Raw genomic sequence first — 21109 nt, forward strand, 5'->3', positions numbered from 1 at the left:
TGCTGCCTTGGGATCTTAATTTGGTGCTTTCAGCTCTACAGAAGCCACCCTTAGAAAATATTCAGGAGATTTCCCTGCTTACGCTGTCCCAGAAGGTGACCTTTTAGTGGCTATAACCTCTGTACGCAGGGTGTCGGAACTGGCGGCGTTCTTCTGGGGTTTACCTTACCTTGTTATTGACAGGGATACCAGGTGCACTTTACCTGGTTATTCACAGGGATTGCCTATTGGTGTAGCCACAGGGATAAGGTGGTTCTTCGCCCCTGTCCATCATTCCTTCCAAAGGTTGTCTCCTTTCCCTGTCAAGACGCACTCTACTAAGGCGCTTAGTGCCTCCTGGGCCTTCCGTCATCAGGCGTCAGTGACGGAGGTTTGCAAGGCAGCCACCTGGTCGTCGGTGCACACTTTTACAAAGTTTTATAAATTGGATGTGTTGGCATCTGCAGATGCTTCTTTTGTTCGCAAGGTTTTGCAGGCTGCTGTTTAGGGACCTGATCCTCCTTGAGGGTGTTTTGTTTGTCAGGTGGGCTCCAGTTGTTTGGTTGAGCTCCTGTTGCTGGTTGGCTAATGTTTAGCCTTGGGAAATTTTTGTTGTTTCCACCCCTCATGTTAACACTGCTTTGGGACATCCCAAAGGTTATGAATATAAGGAGCTGTGTCCATCAATGAACAAAAGAAAAAATGGGATTTTTGACTTACTGTAAAATCTATTTTTTTTATGTTCGGTACAGTTCAGTATGGTTCAGAACGGTACACCTTGATCAGGCTTGTGTTTCCACCGCCAACAGTACCCTTATATGATAGGCATGGAGTAGTCAGAAAGTAGTGATCGACATCACTTGATAGGCGTGGTGATAGGCATGGTTGGTGTATGCTGGAAAGTAGAGAATTCTCGCGCGAAAAAGAAAGCTACACAGCGACCAACAATGGAGGAAGTAATGCAGATTTTGTTCTTGCTTCTCAGAGACATGCTGGAACAACTTTTCGTTCCTTTCCATGCCATAGAGTTCCCTTTGCACCCTTTCCTCGCTAATGATACCCAGGAAGATCTGCACCTCTTGGGTCGACCAAACTTCCCTGCGCACCGACATTTGTGTTACTTCTGTAAACATTATAAAAGTCGCCCGCGGAAGTGACGATTCTCTGTCAACCAATCAATGTTCTGCAGAGTGTAGCTCCATCCTGTTGGTACGGTACGATTGTGCTTGGTACCCCAACGAAAGGGTCCCAAAAAAGTGGTACGGTTCGGAATTAGGGTTCCATTCAAAACTTTTGACAATGGAAACTGCAAAAATTGCTTACTGAACTTTACCGCTCAGTGGAAACGAAGCATTAGAGAACCTCTGTTTTTTTATTTTTTATAAATACCAAAAAAAGATGGTGCTGCCCTGATCTAAAGTGGGCTGAAAAGCCTTAGTGGATAAAATAATGGCACTAATGCCTATCAGCTGCCCCTTTAAGGTGTAAAAACCCCCCTTTAGTAAACAGGAAAAAAACATAATGTATGATACCCAATATGGAGGTAATCCAACCCTCCTAAAGTTAGATGAAATACAACAGTGTGCCTGGTGCACCTAACGGTATTATCAAATGACTAACTTCACAATAATGTAGAGCAACTGTTATACATAAATGGATAGATGAGAAACAATCCAATAGAATAAAATATACAATGATTACCAATAGACTAGCTTTACTATGAGAATAGTAAGTCCATGTAAAATTAGCAATAAAATGCTTAAACAGTAGAAAATACCAACAATCCATATACAATAAAGCACTTGACTAAAAAGAATGTTGCCTGGATAGACTCTCAATCACCACTGGATCCACAATGAAAAAAAATGTCAGTGTCTACCTCATATAATCGGTGGTAAGCGCCTCCTCCACACCCCAGGTGCAGAATGCTCTTAGATGGCTGCGGCTGGCAAAGCAGCCTTCCAACAGTTAAATCGTGATCCCTCTAATGGTTCTTTTTTCTTCAATCTCCTCCTTCGATACTTCCACTATGGGTTCTATGGGACCTGTTTCTATAGGACCGGGTCACGCTGCTGTACAGGACATTAGCTGGCCTGAATGTGTTGGTATCTCACAGACACCCAAAAAATGTGAGTACATTTTTATTCTTTGGAGTTTAAAATGCTTGTTTTAATAAATGAGTTGCGCAATGATCCTTCTCTGGGAGTGTTTTATTTTATGCACTGTGGCATAAGAAACCGTTCCCATAGTGGAAATATTGGAGGAGGAGATTGAATAGAAAAGAACCATAACCGAAAGATCGCTAGTTAACTGTGTGAAGGCTGCTTTGCCAGCCGCAGCCATACTGCACCTGGTGTGTGTGGAGGAGGCACTGACCACTGATTATATGAGGTAGACACTGCCAGGGTTTTTGCACGGTGAATCCAGTGGTGATTGGGAGTATCTCCAGGCAACATTCTTTTTAGTCATGTGCTTTATTGTATTTGGACAGTTGGTATTCTCTATTGTTCACGCATTTCATTGCTAATTATACATGGACTTACTATTCTCCCAGTAGAACTAGTCTATTGCTAATCATTGTATATTTTATTCCATTGGAGTTTCTCATTTATCCATTTATGTTTAACAGAGTTGCTCTACATTATTGTGAAGTTAGTCATTTGATATTGACACTAGGTGCACCAGGCACCTTGTTGTATTTCATCTAACTCTAGGAGGGGTGGAATACCTTCATATTTGGTATCCTACATTATATACCAAGCGCCTATCTTTTCTGTTTTTTTCCTGCTTTACTGTTTATACAGCATAAAAAATATACCCTGTTATGGTTATAATTCAGTATATTTACAGTAAGAAAATCTGCTTAAGTTTTTGCAGTATGAGCAAACAAAAAAGTTTCCAAACTGGAAACCATCTACAGTATAAAATCAGCAATATGCTGTCTATGTCTAATACCATATTGGATCTGTTAAGTACAGTATACAGGACCTGTTGTAAGTAGGGCAAAGAATGTGAAATACTTTAAAAGGCCTGAAAGCTTGAATACTTGAAAAACAATTCCGAAACCTGTATTCACTTGCCAATAAAAAACATTTGCAGCTCTTTTTTTTACAAAAGTCCAATGAAATGTGAATGAACACTGCAATTGTCAGCATTTATTTTGTGGCTGTACTGCGTTAAGTTTGCATAAACCACAGTAGAGATCCATTTGTCAGAAATAATGGTTCACTACTACAGAACACCCCCCCCCCCCCTCTTTTCATCTTCATAATTTATTGGGGGGAGCTGTTCTCTAACCCACAAAGAGATCTGTTCATATTGCTGACCGATAACACAGGAAGTAAAAATATTTCTAGCTAAATCAGTGTTTGTATGTTTTTTTTTTTTTTTTGCACTTATCGAACAGACATATCAAAACATTTCAATGATATATTTATCTAGGCTTTATATTTATTGAGTTTATATTCAATTCAGCTTCCTTATGCTATAGGTAAATTTTTTTTGCAGGATGAGAAAGGAGGATTCAACTTTGATAAAGACAGTGTTATCAACCCAGAAACTGGGGAATTGGTGAGTATAAAGTTTGAGAAACGTGTTTTTTTTTTTTTTCATTTAAAATGCAGTTGAATTTTAGTTTCTGTGAATGTTAAAGCGTAAGTAAACCCGATTCATGAAATTTGACCTGGGTACATATATCTGTTGTGTTTACTTATCTTTCTCCAAAGCCCTAAGTCCAGTTTCTTTATGCTGCTCCGTTCTTCTGTTATCAGCATGATAACTTCTGACAAGTTCTCCGAGACGGGAGATAAAAGCAGCTGGAAATTTGTATCTGGGTGGGTGCTATAAAGAGATTAGCAGAGAGCTATTCACAACACATCTCTGCATATTCCTTCCTTCCTCTGCCTATGTGGAGAGGGAGTGTGTGCCTTTCCTCCAATCAACTGTCACACAGTGTATGCCAAGACTACACTCCCACAACTGAAACGGGAAGAAAAAAAAAATCTAACACAAAGTATACTTTGTAAAATGTATATAAAGCTGAAGACCGAAGTTATACATGTAAAACTTATGTAGGGAGATTTGTTTCATCTCTGTGTATCCTCTGAGGCTATTTAATTCACTGGGTATAGGAGAGGGTTTGCATCCACTTTAACTCCAGCATTGCCTTGAGCCTTACACAGTTGAACAGGCTCATCTCCTGTACTGAATCTGCTTACAGGGATTTGACTGCAGAATGTGAAATATGGTCCACCTTGTTTACGGGCTGACGGACGTTCAACAGTGTCTAGCTCCCCAGCCTTACTATCCCTGGCCCATCCCATTTTTTGGATTTTATTTCTTTAAGTCCTGAAGACTCCGTATCCCATATGGGTGGTATCAAAGGCAGAATGCATACAAATGAAGCCTGCCTACGAATGTCCACCAATCAGGCTTGGCATGTGCACATCCAAGGCTTTTTTATAGTTGTTAAATTCCTCCCAATAACTAACTCTCTGATTGCATCAGGGTTCAGAGCCCCTTCAAGGTGTACCAAGGAATGGTGCTGTTTTCAGAAAGCTAGTTAATGCACCCCCCTTCCCCGCCAGCTATAATGCCTGCATTGTATATGGAACCACAAAGATTCAGTAATGATGTCACTAGCTCTACAATAAGGTATGTTTTATTTAAAACTTTGATTAGCATGTTGATGGGAGTAGGGGGTGGGGGCCAGAGAAAGCAAATTATAAGTGGATTAAAAATCAGCTTTATTGTTAGAGGGAGAACAACCCTAGTAAGAGAAATGGGTAAACGTGTGTATTTTTAGGGCAAGCAATAGAGATTGTATGCTGTGTTCCACATGAAATATAATATGGGCAAAAGATCAGCTGCTGACAAGATGGTGTAGGACCACAGTGGTGACTGATATTCTACCAAGGCAAGGAAATGCCTCCTGCAGTAGATACCAATACATGTTTAAATTTTGATGTATTTGTCTGTCTTCCTGATAATTGTGGAATGGAAAATATATAGTCAGACTTTGGGATATCCTCTCTAGAGGGGATTATATATTGTATGTTTACTTTTTTTTTAATTCTTTATTAGGCTTACATGAGAGTACAAAAAAAAATCATGAGGCATTCACACATCTTGAATAACAGTACATGTTTTTGAGCAAAAGTTCACAAACCTCAAGTAGGCAGAGAGATTTGGCAAACGTAAAAGTGTCACGCTATATTGTTTGGGTATGATCAAAGTGCAAAAACTATTACCTTACCACTCTTCACAACAGAAGGTTTCTTTACTCAACTTGGTATAATCTCGTTTGGCCATCACATTTTTTGTTAAAGTTGGAAAAGGAGATAACTGTGGAATATTGTGTAAATAAGAAGAGGAAAAGAAAGCAAAAAAAAAAAAAAGGGGGGGAGCGCCAGCAGGGCCCCCATGCAATATAATGACAAAGGATGAAATCTTAACAAGCTTCCACCCCGGTGCTTCTTCTTCACTTCACTCCAGCCATCAGCCCTTTGCCCTCCGAAAATAGAAACATATGCCAGAGCCGCCAAGTTTTGAACAAGGCTTAGGAAGCAAAACACTGCTCTAGGTCAGTCCCCTCTTCCACCACCACTCACACAGTAGCAGGTGCTGGCCCTATCCGCAACAGTCTTCAGGAAACAAAGAAAAATATGGTTGGCCGCAAATCAGATAAGATCACCATTATTTAATGATTCTCCATGTAAAAACACTTCCATAAAACATGATGAGAAATGCAGCAACTCAAACTAATGCATTTCATGCTCCATTAGCCCTTAGTCAGAGCTATGACTAAGCGCTAATAGAGCTCGAAACAAAACACGTTCGCCGAAGTTGCTGTTTTTGCCATCATGTTTTGTGGAAGTGTTTTTACATGAAGAATCGTTAAAGGCATTTTTATCGAATGTGCGGCCAGCCAGATTTTTCTTTGTGTTTGAACTGGCCTCCAGTGTGTCTGAGAGTGTGTCAGCTCTTCCATTCTCCTAATTTTCTTGACCCACTGAAGCCACATTTAGATTGAGGGTGGAGATACTGATTTCCAGCACACAGGAATGGATGGAATCAATTTCTGGTATATTTTCATTGGGATCGAGTTGTAATGAAGGAGGAAAAACAGCCGGATCTTTGAGTAACGTGAAGTGTGTAAATCATTGGGCAATTTTTTGCACCCTGTCCCAAAAAGTTGTGAGTTGGGGCAGTCCCAGAAAATATGTAGTAGGTTTCCATTAGCTGCTCTACATTTCCAACAGTCCTCTGTAATGGAGGACCTACATTTATGAAGTAGAGATGGTGTCCTATACCACCTAGTAATTATTTTGAAATTGCATTCCTATATTTTGGTACAAATCAATGATTTAAACGTGAGAAGGTATATTTTATGGAGATGGCCTGAAGATGGGGATGTACAGGTCCTGTTCCCATGTATAAAAGGAAGGATGGCCATCATAGTGTGGCATGGTCAGGGAGGAGTAAATGTGCGATAAAGAATGCCTAAGAGTGCCCTCTCCAATGCACATTTTTTTCAAAATCAGTGAGCCTACAGCAAATTCAGTGGGACCTGACAGGGAAAGAGAAAGTGGTGTAGTTGAAAGGCCTTCCAGAATGGAAGGTTGAATCTGTCCTTTGAGGACTTCAAATGAAACTGGTTGGACCAATCTGAATCCACCAGGCAGTGGGTGGTATCGAAAGTAAAGGTTTCCCAGAGTATGCTTACTGTTTAAAGAGCTAAATAGTTTGTAATTCTGTACAACCAATGCTGTGATTTACACACATTTTTCCACACTATCCAGCCAGCATGCGTAGTTCCTAATTAGCTATTTCTCTTTCGTTCATTGACTGAAACAGCTCTTGACCTGATGTAACCATTGGGTTAAACTGCCCCCTACAGGAGTAAGACACTAGGCAGAAAAAGTCTGGCTAAGCCTATGGGCAGTCCCAGGGGGTATACTCCCTCTCTCTGCTATAGGTATTTTTGTTACAAGCAGTGTCAGAAGAATTACAACTCCACAGAGGGGTGGGTGCTGTGTCCGTCAATGAGCATCAGAGAAATTAATTTTACAGTAAGTAAAAAATCAAATTTTTTCCTACATCTTACCTGTAAAATCAATTTCTTGGAGTACAACACGCGACACAGAGGTCCATCCACTCGTGCCTGGGAAGTTTGTTGCTTGCTACAAAACTGAGGTACTTTCTGTATGGGAGGGGTTATATTGAGGGGGACTTCCTGTCTTTTTAGTTGCCAGTGTCCGTCCACCTATAGGGGGTATATAACCCAGATAGTAATTATTATGGCTGCTCTGTGTCCCGTGATCTACTCCAAGAAATGGATTTTACAGGCAAGATGTAGGAAAAATCAAATTTTCCACCTTTAATGCAGAGAACGCATTAAGGTAAAAACTTTTAGCCTTTACAACCATATCTTATCTTATGTTTCTAATATTGCGTTTCTACCTACAGGTGAAGAGCTGGTATAAACCAGGTGAAACTTGGGATGGTAAATTCTCAACAATTGCCTCTACCTATGAGGAATGCAGAGCAGAGTGTGTTGGCCTTTATTTGTGCGTCAATGAAGAGGTGCTTCGGTAAGAAAGTGGACCACTACAGTAAAAGTTAAATGTGACCCCCAACTTCAACTGCATTGATATACTGCTTGCACGTGATAAAGCTTTAGCTTTAATGCTCATGACAAACAAACAACCATGTATGTCCATGTTGTCAGGGCTGCCTTGACGGGCACTAGCAATCCCCAAAACTATGAACAAATAAACAACCAACGCCTTGCGTATGGGACTTTAAAGGTGTCTAGGATTATTGTTGGTGCAAAATGTTTATAAAGTACAAAAGTTTATTGCATGCATAGTTAGGTTGAAAAAAGACCATCTGGCTCAACCAATAAAAAACAAACAAGAAAAAAAACAGTAATGAAAACCCAACCATACAATCCCATATACACAATCCTATGTCAACATCCTATAAAAAGATAGAAATGTATGGCCTATTTTAACCAACATAATTATTATTATTTTTTTTTTCAAGTATTAGTGTCCCCACGTGTATGTGTACCAGTGTAATATATTGTAATATAAACTGCTGCTATGGTAAATGGTGCAGTGTCTTTTTGTAAAGCTAAGATATGTGATTCCAGCACTTTTTAACAATAAAAATCCTGTGCTAAACTACATTTCTATTATTCATCGACAGACATAGCTCCATCTCTTCAGAGACCACAGGGTTATGCTCCTCCAAACAAGAATAGGCACTAGGCAGGAAAAAAGCTTAACCATGCCTATGGGGCTGTCCCTGCAGGCATGACATCCTGCTTTACAGTCGCTGGCTTTAACGGCAGGGTGGCTGTTGAAAGCTAAGTGTTGAGAGATAGAGGTCTTTCCGATTCTGTGATTCCTATGCTTTTGAAGGCTAGGAAGCCTACTTCCAGGAAGATCTATCATCTTACGTGGATATGGTACATTTCACGCTGTGAGTCGCTGAAGGTGCACCCTTGCTTGTTTTTGATCGCTAGGGTTTTGGCCTTCCTGCAGAAAGGGGTTGACCAGCGGTTGGCTTTGGGCACTATCAAAGGCCAAGTGTCAGCTTTGGTTGTATATTTCCAACACCCATTAGCTATGCATGCCTTGATTTGTACCTTCAGGGAGTACGCCATATGGCACCTCCGAGACGGTCCCCGCTACCACCGTGGGATCTCAATTTTGTGTTGTCTGTTCTTCAAAAGCCTCCCTTTGAGAACATTCGGGAGATTTCTCTGCTTTCATTGTCCCAGAAGGTTGTCTTCTTGGTGGCTATCACTTCTGCTCGCAGAGTGTCTGAATTGGCAGGGTTGTCATGCCACTCACCTTATCTAGTGGTACACAGAGATAAAGTGGTACTTCGACCTAATCAGTTGTTTCTTCCTAAGGTGGTTTCTGATTTCCATTTGAATGAAGACATTGTGTTGCCTTCACTCTGTCCTAAGCCCCAGCATCCTAAGGAAATTGCCTTGCATTCTTTGGATGTGGTTCGGGCCATTAGAGTTTACCTGGCGACTACTGAATCTTTCAGGAAATCGGATGCTCTCTTTGTCCTTACCGAAGGACCTCAAACGATTGGCTGCGTCTGCTGCGACCATATCCAGATGGATCATGCAGACGGTTGTTCACGCTTATTCACTGAAGGGTCAGGTTCCTCCTTTCCATGTGAAGGCACGTTCTACTCTTTGGCTTTTCGCCATAAGGCGTCAGTGCTGCAAGTGTGCAGGGTGGCAACTTGGTCGTCTGTGCATACTTTCACAAAATTCTACAAAGTTAATGTGTTGGCATCTTCGGATGCTTCCTGTGGCCGCAAGGTTTTGCATGCTGCTGTTTGAAGAGAATCTTTTTTGTTTCTCTTTGAGGGTGTATTTTTTTTCTGGGTGAGCCCCTGTTGTTCCTGGGTGAGCTCCATGTTACCTGGTCAGCTAAGTTTAGCCTTTGGGGAATTGTGGCTTCTTTGTGTTGTGTTCCCACCCCTCATGAATATACTGCTTTGGGACATCCCTATGGTCTCTGAAGAGATGGAGCTGCGTCTGTCGATGAACAACAGAGAAAACTGGATTTTTGTAAGAACTTATCGTAAAATCCTTTTCTCTAAAGTTCGACAGACGCAGCACCTGCCCCTCTACTACTGAGTGGGGTTTTTTTTTGTATTCTAAACACTGCTTGCAACCAAACTGTTTGCCGATAGCAGAGTGTGTGGTGTTATGCCTGCAGGGACAGCCCCATAGGCTTGGTTAAGCTTTTTTCCTGCCTAGTACATCTATTCAGTGCAAATGATTGAATTATTTCTTTAAAGTGCAGTTTATGCTTCAATTTTCTTGTGCCAATGATGTGCAGTAAAGTGCTATGCTCCCCTCCTCATGTGCGCTCACTCACCCACTCCAAATTGGTATAGTGACTGCTAGGAAAGTGACAATCCTCAGATGTCTGTGATGGGCAATTCACAACTCCTTCATATTTTCCAGCAGGGTAACAGGTCTCTTATATGCTTTATCATGCAAGGAGAATCCGGAGATATCCATAGCATAATTCCATTTTATGAAAAAGCTTTGTTTAAAAACAGATTTAACACTCACATATAATATTCTTGGCTCAATGCCGGCTTGGAATACAACTTTACTGGTTTGCGCTCCAAACACTGGATGTGACGTCACCGGAAGTTCCTGCCTAATGCATTTCGCTCCTCCCCGGAAGCGTCATCAGAGGTTAGGAACGCCGGTGAGGTGTGGACTATTTATTAAGGTGACTTCTCCTACTCCTCACATATATACTCCCAATGCACCCTGTTGTTGCTTACGCGGTACGTGGATACATAGCAGGAATTCAGGCATACTGTCCATGACTACATAGCTGGAATTCGGGCATATTGCCCATTGATACTCGTCCCTGTTATGATCCAGCAGAGGTTCTGCTCACAATCCTATTGTTAAAGCGGATTTCCGGGCACAGAATCGTGTCTGTAGAATTTACTGCATGGGCTTCCTTATCCTTTGCTGTGCCAGAATTGGATATTCCCAGCCTTTTTTTTTTTTTTTTTCCTTACCTTTTTAGAGAGCATTATATACTCACCTTTCCATCGACTTCCTCCCTCCTGAGCGGCGGCTCGCCCCGGCACTTCCTGTCCCGCAATGCGTCCTGGGAGCTCTTACTCGTCGCTCCTAGGATGCAATGTGCAGTGACGTAGGCAGCCGGCCGCTCTTCTCATCGCGTTATTTCCAAACAGGAAATGGCGCGATGTTAGGCGGTCTGCTCCTCTCTCTCCTCTCCTGCACGTTTTCTGAGCTTCCGGGAGGCGGAGGATGGCTTTATAGGGGCGGCAACTTCCTCAACATTGCCATCCCTATGGAAACCAGTACTATGCCGATCGCATAGTACTGGGCATGCGCGAGATTTCGCGCTGGACTCACAGGCCTCCGCCCACTAGAACAAGGAAGAAGGGAAGACATTTCCCCACAACGGACTCGGCGATCTAGAACAAAGATGGCGGCGCTCATCATACATTTTATAAAGTAAGTTTTTATACGTGCAAACCGATTATTTCATTGTGAGAAACAGGATTAGCGGATGTATAGAGGTCTAAGGGTCACTGTTTGGGGGACATTAAAAAAAAAAACGATTTTGTGCCCGGAACTCCGCTTTAAGCTCCATTCATCCCACTCTTAATTAGCAATTTAATTATCCTACAAATACAATAATCCAACATAACGTTTACCCTTGCATGTCCCTTATTAAAAACTGACATTTTACATCTTTGCATTTTATAATTCAAACATTGTTTTTCACTTATATCATTGTTCTGTAATGCAAAAAACCTGTGGGGTGTTGTATAGGTATTCCCTATTGTCAATATGAATAGTAAAAAAATATGAAAGTATACAAAAATATAAATTATAAAATAATTATTTAACGCTTGCGACATTAAAAATGTAAACATATTTGTTTCTTATTTTCATGTATACGAACAACCCCAACCTCTCAATTTCATGTGATTTTTATCACATGAAATTATTATTATTCTAATGCCTATATATACACTAATAAAATCACCTCTACCCATCACAGTCGTTCCTAACCTCTGATGACACTTCTGGGGAGGAGCGAAATGCATTAGGTGAGAACTTCCGGTGACATCACGGCCTGTGTTTGGAGCACAAACCGCGGAAGTTGTGTTCCAAGCCAGGCGTTGCATGCTATTGACCCAAGAATAATATATGTAGGTGTTAAACTGTTTTTAAACAAATCTTATTAATAAAATGGAATTATGCTATGGATATCTCCTGATTTGCCTTGCATGATCATGCATATGAGGGACCGGTTACCCTGCTGGAACATATGGAGTTGTGAATTGTCCATCACAGACATCTGAGGATTGTCACTCTGCTAACAGGCGCTATACCTGTTGGGAGTTGGTGAGTGAGGGCACATGAGGAGGGGAGCACAGCACTTTATTACTTTTTATTGCACATCATTGGCACAAGAAAACTGAAGCACAGATTGCACGTTGAAGGACTAATTCAATTGTTTGCGCTGAATAGATACACGGATATATGCTTCACTATATAAACCTTTTGTTTGATTTTTTTTTTAATTTATATATTCCATTTATGCAGATGATTTCAACACAATTTGCACAGAGCGATAATATGTAGTTTAGCACAGGTTTTTTATTGTTAGACCGCGCTGGGTTCACATATTTTATAATTATTTTTTTACATAAAAATAGAATACATCTTTTTTTTTTTTTTGTTAAATAAACCTGTGTCACGGCTATCGTATTCCATCGCACCCTGCTCAATATCACTTGGATTCTCTATTCCTGTTGGAACTCGATAATACAATTCAAGATTGCTTTGGCATGAGAAATTTTGACTCTGGCAGGGTGGGATGGAATACAATAGCTGTGAACCATGTTTATGAAAATAAAATTATATATCCTATTTGTATGTAACAAAATAATTATGTTGGTTGAAATAGATCAGAGTATTGTTGGTGTATAATGTTTATAGGCACCTTTTTAATAAAGACCTATTTGCAAGGTATTGGTTGGTTGTTTCCTCAGAACCAACAATAGTTGTATTGTGCAGAACATATGCATGCTTGCCTTGCCAGGAAACTTGTTCCACACACGAGCACCTGCACATTCAGTACTGAAACTGCGCAGATCTGAATCAAACGCCACAAAGCTGCTATATAGTGCATACATACGTGTGTTGCCAGGCAAACCAGCCCAAAAGTTCAAGTGCCCCAAAATTCCTAACTAACTCTCTGCACACTGCTCTGCACCTTATGTACTCATATAGCAAACTTTTTCATAAAAAAGGTTTTTTGATTTTTTTACATTGCACTACGTGTTAACCGCTTGGCGACTGCTCACAGTATATTTACTGCGGCAGTCGGCCCCTCACAGGCAGAGTGACGTAGGTCTACGTCGCTCGCCTGTGAGGCTCTGGGGAGCGAGCGAGCGCTCCCGCGCGGTCACGGACCCCCCCACGCGTGTGACCAGTGGACCCGATGTCCGCTGGTCACTCGGCGATCGGCGGAGGAGAGGGAGAATGTCAGGCAGCTTGTGTAAACAAGCCACCTGTCATTCTCCTCGCTGTAAAGACACTGATCACTCGGATCTAGTATGTAGATCCGTTGATCAGTGTCCTTACAGCTCAAGCCACAGCCAATCACAGTAGAAAGCAAGCCCCTAGGGACACACACAGCCCCTCCCTCCCAAATAAAGTTAACCTCTTCACTACCAGTGTATTTTTACAGTAACAGTGCATATATATAGCACTGATTACTGTAGAAATGTCACTGGTAACCCCAAAAGTGTCAAAAATGTCAGTTAAGGGTCCGATCTGTCCGCCCCAATGTCGCAGTACCGCAAAAAAAATCGCAGATCGCCGCTATTACACGTTAAAAAAAAAAAACACCAAAAATGACAGAAATCTTTCCCTTTGTTAGTAAACGCGATAACTTTTGCGCAAACCAATCAAAATACGCTTTTTGCGATTTTTTTTTTTTTTTTTTTTTTTTTTTTTTTTTTTTTTTTTTTTTTTACCAAACATAGGTAGCATAAAACAAATTGGCCAAAAATTTTAAAAAATTTTGATTTTTACATTTTTTTTTTGGGGGGGGAATTTCATATAAAAAATGTGAAAAATATTGTTATTTTTGCAAAATGTACGCTCTTTTTTTGTTTATAGCGCAAAAAGTAAAAATCGCACGGGTGATCAAATGCCACCAAAAGAAAGCTCTGTTTGTGGGACAAAAAGGACGCCAAATTTGTTTAGATACAGTGTCGCACGACCGCGCAATTGTCTGTTAAAGTCACGCAGTGCCGAATCGCAAAATACCCCCTGGTCGTTTAGCAGGAAAATCCTCTGGGGCTTAAGTGGTTAAGGCTGGCCAACCGCATCAGTGATCCCTTTCTGGCCAGTCCTTACTGCAAAATCCCAAATGCTTACTTGCTCAAAGCATACTTTAATGGTCATATAAGGGTTAATTTACTAAAACTGGAGAGTGCAAAATATGCTGCGGCTTTGCATAGAAATCAATCAGCTTCTAGGTTTTTTGTCAAAGCTTAATTGAACAAGCTGAAGTTAGAACATGATTGGCTACCGTGCAGAGCTGCACCAGTTTTTTTACACACTCTAGTTTCAGCAAACCAACCCCATAATGTCAATTATAAGATAAACTGGCACACTTGGAGAAGAGCTACTGACCCATCTATTAACTATATGGTTTGTGCAAACCACAGGATATTTGGCCATGAAGCTCAGGAGGCACAAGATGTTCTGTATGTTAACTGGCTTAACATGGTACGGGCTGGATTGATGGGACTGGAATACTACACACCTGAGACTGGGCGTTGGAGACAGGTAAATGCATTCTTATTGAAAAAAGAAATCACATAATGGAGCATTGAACAGTCACAGGCAGCTTGTAATATTTCCCATTTGAAAATAAAGGGGGCCATCTTTATATACTCGGAATTATGCATATTTTTTGACGGTTCTAATCTGCTACACACCTGATCATTTTATAAATTAACTCATTTCCATTTCTGCAGTCTTTGTGAAGCCAGGAGGTGGCCCAGACTGACAAGCAAAAGGCTACAGCCTTGCTCTGAAGCCTTCTAAAAGCCCAGATGAGCTGTCTGCAAACTGATCACTGGATAATTGGCTTTTTTGTGAACTAGTTTAATGATCCAGACAACATAGCCATGCCCCAAATACCTTTAAAAGATTCTGTAGACCAAGGCCGGCCATAGACTAGTCGAATCTCGATTGGTTCAGCAGGAACTGACTGAGATTCAAACTGTGTATGGGCAGATTGAATGTAGCCTATAGCTGCTAGCAATAAGCACGGTCTTCTCCCGGTGAGGGATTCCCCTGTCAAAACTGTCTGATGGGGGAATCGTGCAAATTTCTTTCCTGCAACCCGTGGGTGCAAGAAAGAAATTGCATGGTCTTTGGCCGGTCTAAGTTGCAGTTGAGCTTCACAGCTTGGTCCAGGATCCACCCAGCCTGTGAAAGGATAGGGAAGATAAGCAGCACATTTAAGAGATCGTTATTTGCTTTCTTCTCCTCTGACTTCTCTCATTGTTAAATGTAATGAAGTAAATCCTGATTGCCTTACAAGACTGTTCCTTTTTCTCCTAGTCAATTGTACAGCGGATTACAGAAAGGCGATATCAAAACTTTCTCAATTCTTTTATTTATTTTAGTTGTATATAAATCCTTTCATAATTTTTTTTTAATTCAATTGTTCCATTAATCTTTTTATTTTATTTTAATTCATTAGACAGTAGATTATTTTAATAGAGGAGACTTTAAAAAGCAAAAACTGCTTTACTGGTCTGCTAGCAATTTTTTTTTATTTCTGTTTTTTGAAGAACACAGCGTAGATCTTGAAGATTTGACTGATGGATTATAGTGCCTCCCCCAGGAGGAGAATGCGAAGCACAAAAAAACAAAACCACAACCTAGGAATGGCCCCTACTATCGGCTAAACTAGCCATCTGCTAGAGACAGCTCAAGAATATGCCCCTAAGCTTCGTGCTCAGAATCTTCATTCCCTTATCTTTGCAGGGTGTATATGTGTGTGTATAATATATATATTTGTTTCTTAGATCTTTAATAAACTGCTGACTGGGTTCAGCTGGCAAGTGCATGCAGTTCCTGCCATCTACAGGGTTCAGCTGTTAGAACTCTGTCCAGGATTTTAGGGGTACCTTGAAATATCTCATGTGGGAAAACATGTACTTTGTCTACTTACTAGCCCCAGGAGCCCCAAGCTTACTTGGGTCATATAACAGAAGCTCAGGAGCCATATTTACTCAAGGCAGGGGCAAGCACCAGTTGGAGATGTAATCGAAAGCCATTTCCAGGATGCTGGGGTGTGGGGCAGCTTTCCTGGGTGCATGGCGAGCACACGGCATCATCTTATGCATCTGAGCCTGAGCACATTGTTATATTGCTATTATCCTCCCCATTTTCAGCAGCACCATCCTTCCCTGTTTTAAGGGCCTCCTGTAAAGCCCCGTACACATGCAAAGATCATCGGCCGACTGATCGTCTGACTTTTGTCCAAGTTGTGTTTTGTTGGTTGGAATGTGCCTAGACTGCACACGAATTTTCTCGGCAAACAAAATTCTACTTCAGAAGTGATGTCATGTGCTGGTTTGTTTTCTGTGTTTTTTCTTCACTGAGCATGCCCAGACTTGCTCATCAGATTTTTCCCTGTCGAAATCTGTACTGACTGCACGAAAATCGGCCGTTGTGTCGACGGCCAACAAAAATGTTATAGTCTGCACACCAGATTTTTTTTGGACGAAAAGTCGGAGTTGGTTGTCGGAAGCATACTAACAAGCCGAAAATGGGCAGATCGGACGTTGGCCGAAAATTCCCTGCCAAATTTCGACACTTGTGTACGGGGCTTAACTGCCGGGCATGACAGATCTCATTCAGGCAGAGTGGTTCTAAGTGGTTCTAAAGGCTCAAGCTTTTACCTTAATGCATTCTTTGCATGCAGGTAAAAAAAACTTTCCTGTGCAGCAACCCCCTAGCCCCCCCCCCCCCCCCAAAATTATTTTTTGAGCCTGATCTTTCTCCAGCGCTATGCACGGGAGCCTCAGCTCTGCTGCGTCTCACCCTCATTGGCTGAGACTTCAGTGGGAGCCATTGGCTTCTGCTGCTTTCAATCATAGCCAGTGAGCCAATGAGAAAGAGGGGGTGGGGCCAAGCATGAATGGGGACACAAAGCAGCAGCTCGGAAGTGTGCCTGCTCGGGGGGGCCCCCATTGCAAACTGCTTGCTTTGAGTGCAGGAGTGTCAGCAGGGGACCCGAGAAGAGGAGGATCAGGGCTGTTCTGTGCAAAACTGCTGCACAGAGCTGGCAAGTATAACATGTTTGTGATTTAAATAAAAATGTTGTCTTTATTATCACTTTAAGACTGTGTTCTCTCTGTGAGGGGTCCAGCTGTTGTTTCCCTTGCCAGTGCCTGCATGGGTATCCCCCACCCCAGCACACAGCTGAAAAGAGTTAAGGGACTGCCCTGTGCAAAATCATTGCACAGAGCAGGTAAGTATAACTTTTTGTAAGAGAGAAAAAAAGCTTAGAAAAAAAAAAAAACTTACCTTTTACAATCAATTACAATTTTTTTCAAACTAGCAATGGACTATTCAAGCACACATGCAAACTTCTTAGATACCACAGTATCTGTCAGGGATGACAAACTGTGCACTTTAGTATAAAGAAAACACTGACCAATGCAACTATGTCCACAGTTTCTGCCAGGTCATCAGATACCAGTGCATATACTCTGACCCAGAAGTTATAAATAAACATCTCACTAGCAGAATCCTGAGTGAAACAGATATGGACAGCAGAGGGCGCATATGAGTGTAATGTTTATTAAAAACATTTATTTAGGTAGACAATTAGCAACTTACGTGATAACAGGCATGCAAGCACACATATGTCAGCTTCTGGGGATGAATATTCACAGCAGGACACGCTTCCTTAAAGGAATTCCAGGATCTCGGCTTGAGGTAACATGAATTAGTCAACCTCACACTGGTCTGTTAGTTTCTCATCTCCTTCAGAAACAGAAAGGCTAGGCTGGGCTCCACAGCAGTTAAGTTTATTATGGTAACATGGATGGGTCAGACTCACACAGGTGCGTCAGTATCTCAGCTCTTCTGGAAACAAAGGCCAGGCTGGGTTCCACAGCAGCTAGATTCCTGTAGATGCCAGTGGAAGCTTTGGAGGGCAAAGGATGACCTGAAGTTGGTGGAATTTACATGGCTCTGGAAATAACGTTGTGCGTTTTAAGGCGGGCTGCCTTTTTCTTAAACCAATGGAGCCTAATTGGTGAGACTGACTCATCCATGTTACCACAGGAAACCTAGCTGCATTTTTTTCATTGTTTAAATAGATCTTCAAGACCTGTGTTGTGTGGTTTATTTGAAGTAAAGAAAAAGATTTGACTGGAAGTACAAAAAAGCAGTTCATGCACAATGTGGTGTATACTCCTCCTGGCTTCTATATGCTGGCAAGAATGGAATTGCATCCCAGGACGATGTAACTCCAAGGTCCATGTGCAGTAATTTATGTGTTGAAGGGGAGAGAGGCGCCAGGCAACCAATAGTGTAGCACAGTTTATGGAGTAAAAAACATGTAAAATCAATAACCAGTTCAACTCACAGGATGACAGTGGTGGCAGTCTATGCCTGGATGGGGCTATGGTGAAGATCCCTCGTGGAGTAGTCCTTGCCCCAGCCAGCCCAATTGGTCTGTTCTCCTCAAGGTTTGACAGGTGCCAAACACTATTGGTTGCCTGGTGCCTCTCTCCCCTGTGCAGGCTGCCTAGCTTCCATTTGAGACCACAGTTATTTTGGATTGGTTTTTAGATTGATTTTGGAGTTGGAACTTTTAGATTGATTTTGGAGTTGGAATTTTAACCAGACTGGGCACCTGATAGATTTTCTTTTTGTGTATATGTGTACACCCATATGTACATACAGTGCCTTGCAAAATAATTCGCCCCCTTGGCATTTTTTCGTGTTTTGTTGCCTCACAACCTGGAATTGGATTTGAATCCATGGAAACATGGATTGTTTGAGGATTTGCATCTTTTAATTTACAGAACATGCCCACAACTTTTGAAGATTTTTTTTTAATTTATTTTTTTATTGTGAAGCAAGCAAAAAGGACAAAATAACAGAAAAAGTCAATGTGCATAACTATTCACCCCCTTAAAGTCAATACTTTGTAGAGCCACCTTTTGCAGCAATCACAGCTCCAAGTCGCTTTGGATAAGTCTCTGTGAGCTTGCCACATCTTACCACTGGGATTTTTGCCCATTCCTCCTTGCAAAACTGCTCCAGCTCCTTCAAGTTGGATGGTTTGTGCTTGTGAACAGCAATCTTTAAGTCTGACCACAGATTTTCTATTGGATTGAGGTCTGGGCTTTGACTAGGCCATTCCAACACATTTACATGTTTCCCCTTAAACCACTAAAGTGTTGCTTTAGCAGTGTGTTTGGGTTCATTTTCCTGCTGGAAGGTGAACCTCCGTCCTAGCCTCAAATCATGCATAGAGTGGTACAGGTTTTGCTCAAGAATATCCCTGTATTTAGCACCATCCATCTTTCCCTCCACTATGACCAATTTCCCAGTCCCGGCTGCTGAAAAAACATCCCCACAGCATGATGCTACCACCATGTTTCACTGTGGGGATGGTGTTCTTTGGGTGATGTGATGTGTTGGGTTTGCGCCAGACATAGCAATTTCTTTAATGGCTGAAAAGTTCAATTTTAGTCTCATCAGACCAGAGCACCTTCCTCCATACATTTTGGGAGTCTTCCACATGCCTTTTGGCAAACTCAAAATGTGCCATTTTGTTTTTTGCTGAAAGTAATGGCTTTCTTCTGGCCACTCTGCTATGAAGCCCAACTCTATGGAGTGTACGGCTTATTGTCGCCCTATGTACAGATACTCCAGTCTCTGCTGTGGAACTCTGCAGCTCCTCCAGGGTTACTATAGGTCTCTGTGCTGCCTCTTTGATTAATGCCCTACTTGCCCGGTCCATGAGTTTTGGTGGGTGGCCGTTTCTTGGCAGGTTTGCTGTTGTGCCATGTTCTTTCCATTTGGTTATGATCAAATTGATGGTGCTCCTGGGGATCATCAAAGATTTGAATATTTTTTTATAACCTAACCCTGACTTGTACTGCTCAACATTGTCCCTTACTTGTTAGGAGAGTTCCTTGGTCTTCATGGCAGTGTTTGGTTAGTGGTGCCTCTTGCTTAGGTGTTGCAGCTTCTGGGGCCTTTCAAGAAAGGTGTATATATGTAATGACAGATCATGTGACACTTAGATTGCACACAGGTGGACATCATTTCACTAATTATGTGACTTCTGAAGGTAATTGGTTGCACCAGAGCTTTTCATGGGCTTCATAACAAAGAGGGTGAATACATACGCACATGCCAATTTTCTGTTTTCTATTTTTAAAAAATAGTTTTATGTATATATTTTTCTCTTTTCACTTCACCAACTTGGACTATTGTGTTCTGATCCATCACATACAATTCAGATTAACAAAACCTTGAACTTGAAGGCTGTAATGTAACAAATTAGGTAAAAAGTCAAGGAGGGTGAATACTTTTGCAAGGCACTGTATAATACATTTTTAATTTTAATCATTTTACACTGGACAACCCAGGGCAGCGCTGAGAATTAGTTTAATTAATGTACTGAATCAGTTAGTCCTTTTTGATCTAACTTCAGAAATGAAGCGAAGATAAAATAGGCAGAGGTTTGAACTCTTTTCCTTTTTGAAGAGGTCCTTGTTTTTCAGTAAAATATGAGGTATGTTAATGTTTCTGGAAGCTTGGCATGGCTAGCTTTAAGGTCATTACTCTACACTATTTAAATCAAGCACCACTGCTGGTAACTGTGTCTATCAAGAAAATTATGTGTCACAGCTTGTTGTTTAACTTTTCCAGGCTCACATGCAGGCCCGATTTGTCATTCTTCGTGTCCTCTTAGAAGCTGGAGAAAATTTTGTCACTCTCACCCAGAAAGTTGGAGTTGATGGACGACCAGATGTACAGGTGACACTGGACAGAAGCAAGATTATGAGTGTGGGCCGACCAGCAATCCAGAATTTTTTGCAGCGTTTGCAGGTGTGTGTATATATTATCATAGTATGAAAAAGAACTGTAAGAGTGCCCAAAACCATAGAAGAGCAGTTGTTCAAGCAGACACTTGTCTGAGCGCTCCATGAAGAAAAATGTTCCGCCGAACATTTCTGTTAAGATGGAGAAGAGACCAGCCCTGCTGGTAGGGACTGTTTATATCAGGGCAGATTTCTATCCTTGAACAGTTGTTTCCCAGTCAGCAATTAACAAGTGAGTTCTGGGAAATTCTGTGGATTTGCAATCATTTAATTTCTGTGGGCAGCAAAACAGTCTTGTGCCTGCTGTTCTTACAAAAAATGGATTTTTAATACAACTTAATGTAAAATCCATTTCTTGAAGTACATCACGGGACACAGAGCCATAATCATAACATATGAGTTATATAGGCCACCTATA

General features: G+C 41.5%; 1 protein-coding gene across 1 annotated transcript in view; it reads left to right on the top strand.

Moving 5' to 3' along the window:
• DPP3 (dipeptidyl peptidase 3) overlaps positions 1-21109 on the top strand; it is a 118443-nt gene that overhangs the window by 81783 nt on the left and 15551 nt on the right. Inside the window, exons 13-16 of the mRNA XM_082269641.1 lie at positions 3487-3549; positions 7447-7571; positions 14266-14386; positions 20519-20698. Of these exons, the coding sequence (XP_082125767.1) occupies positions 3487-3549; positions 7447-7571; positions 14266-14386; positions 20519-20698 (489 nt within the window). The remainder of the gene's footprint in view (positions 1-3486; positions 3550-7446; positions 7572-14265; positions 14387-20518; positions 20699-21109) is intronic.

This window comes from Pelophylax lessonae (assembly GCF_965119305.1).
Source record: "Pelophylax lessonae genome assembly, chromosome: 10".
NCBI lineage: Eukaryota > Metazoa > Chordata > Amphibia > Anura > Ranidae > Pelophylax > Pelophylax lessonae.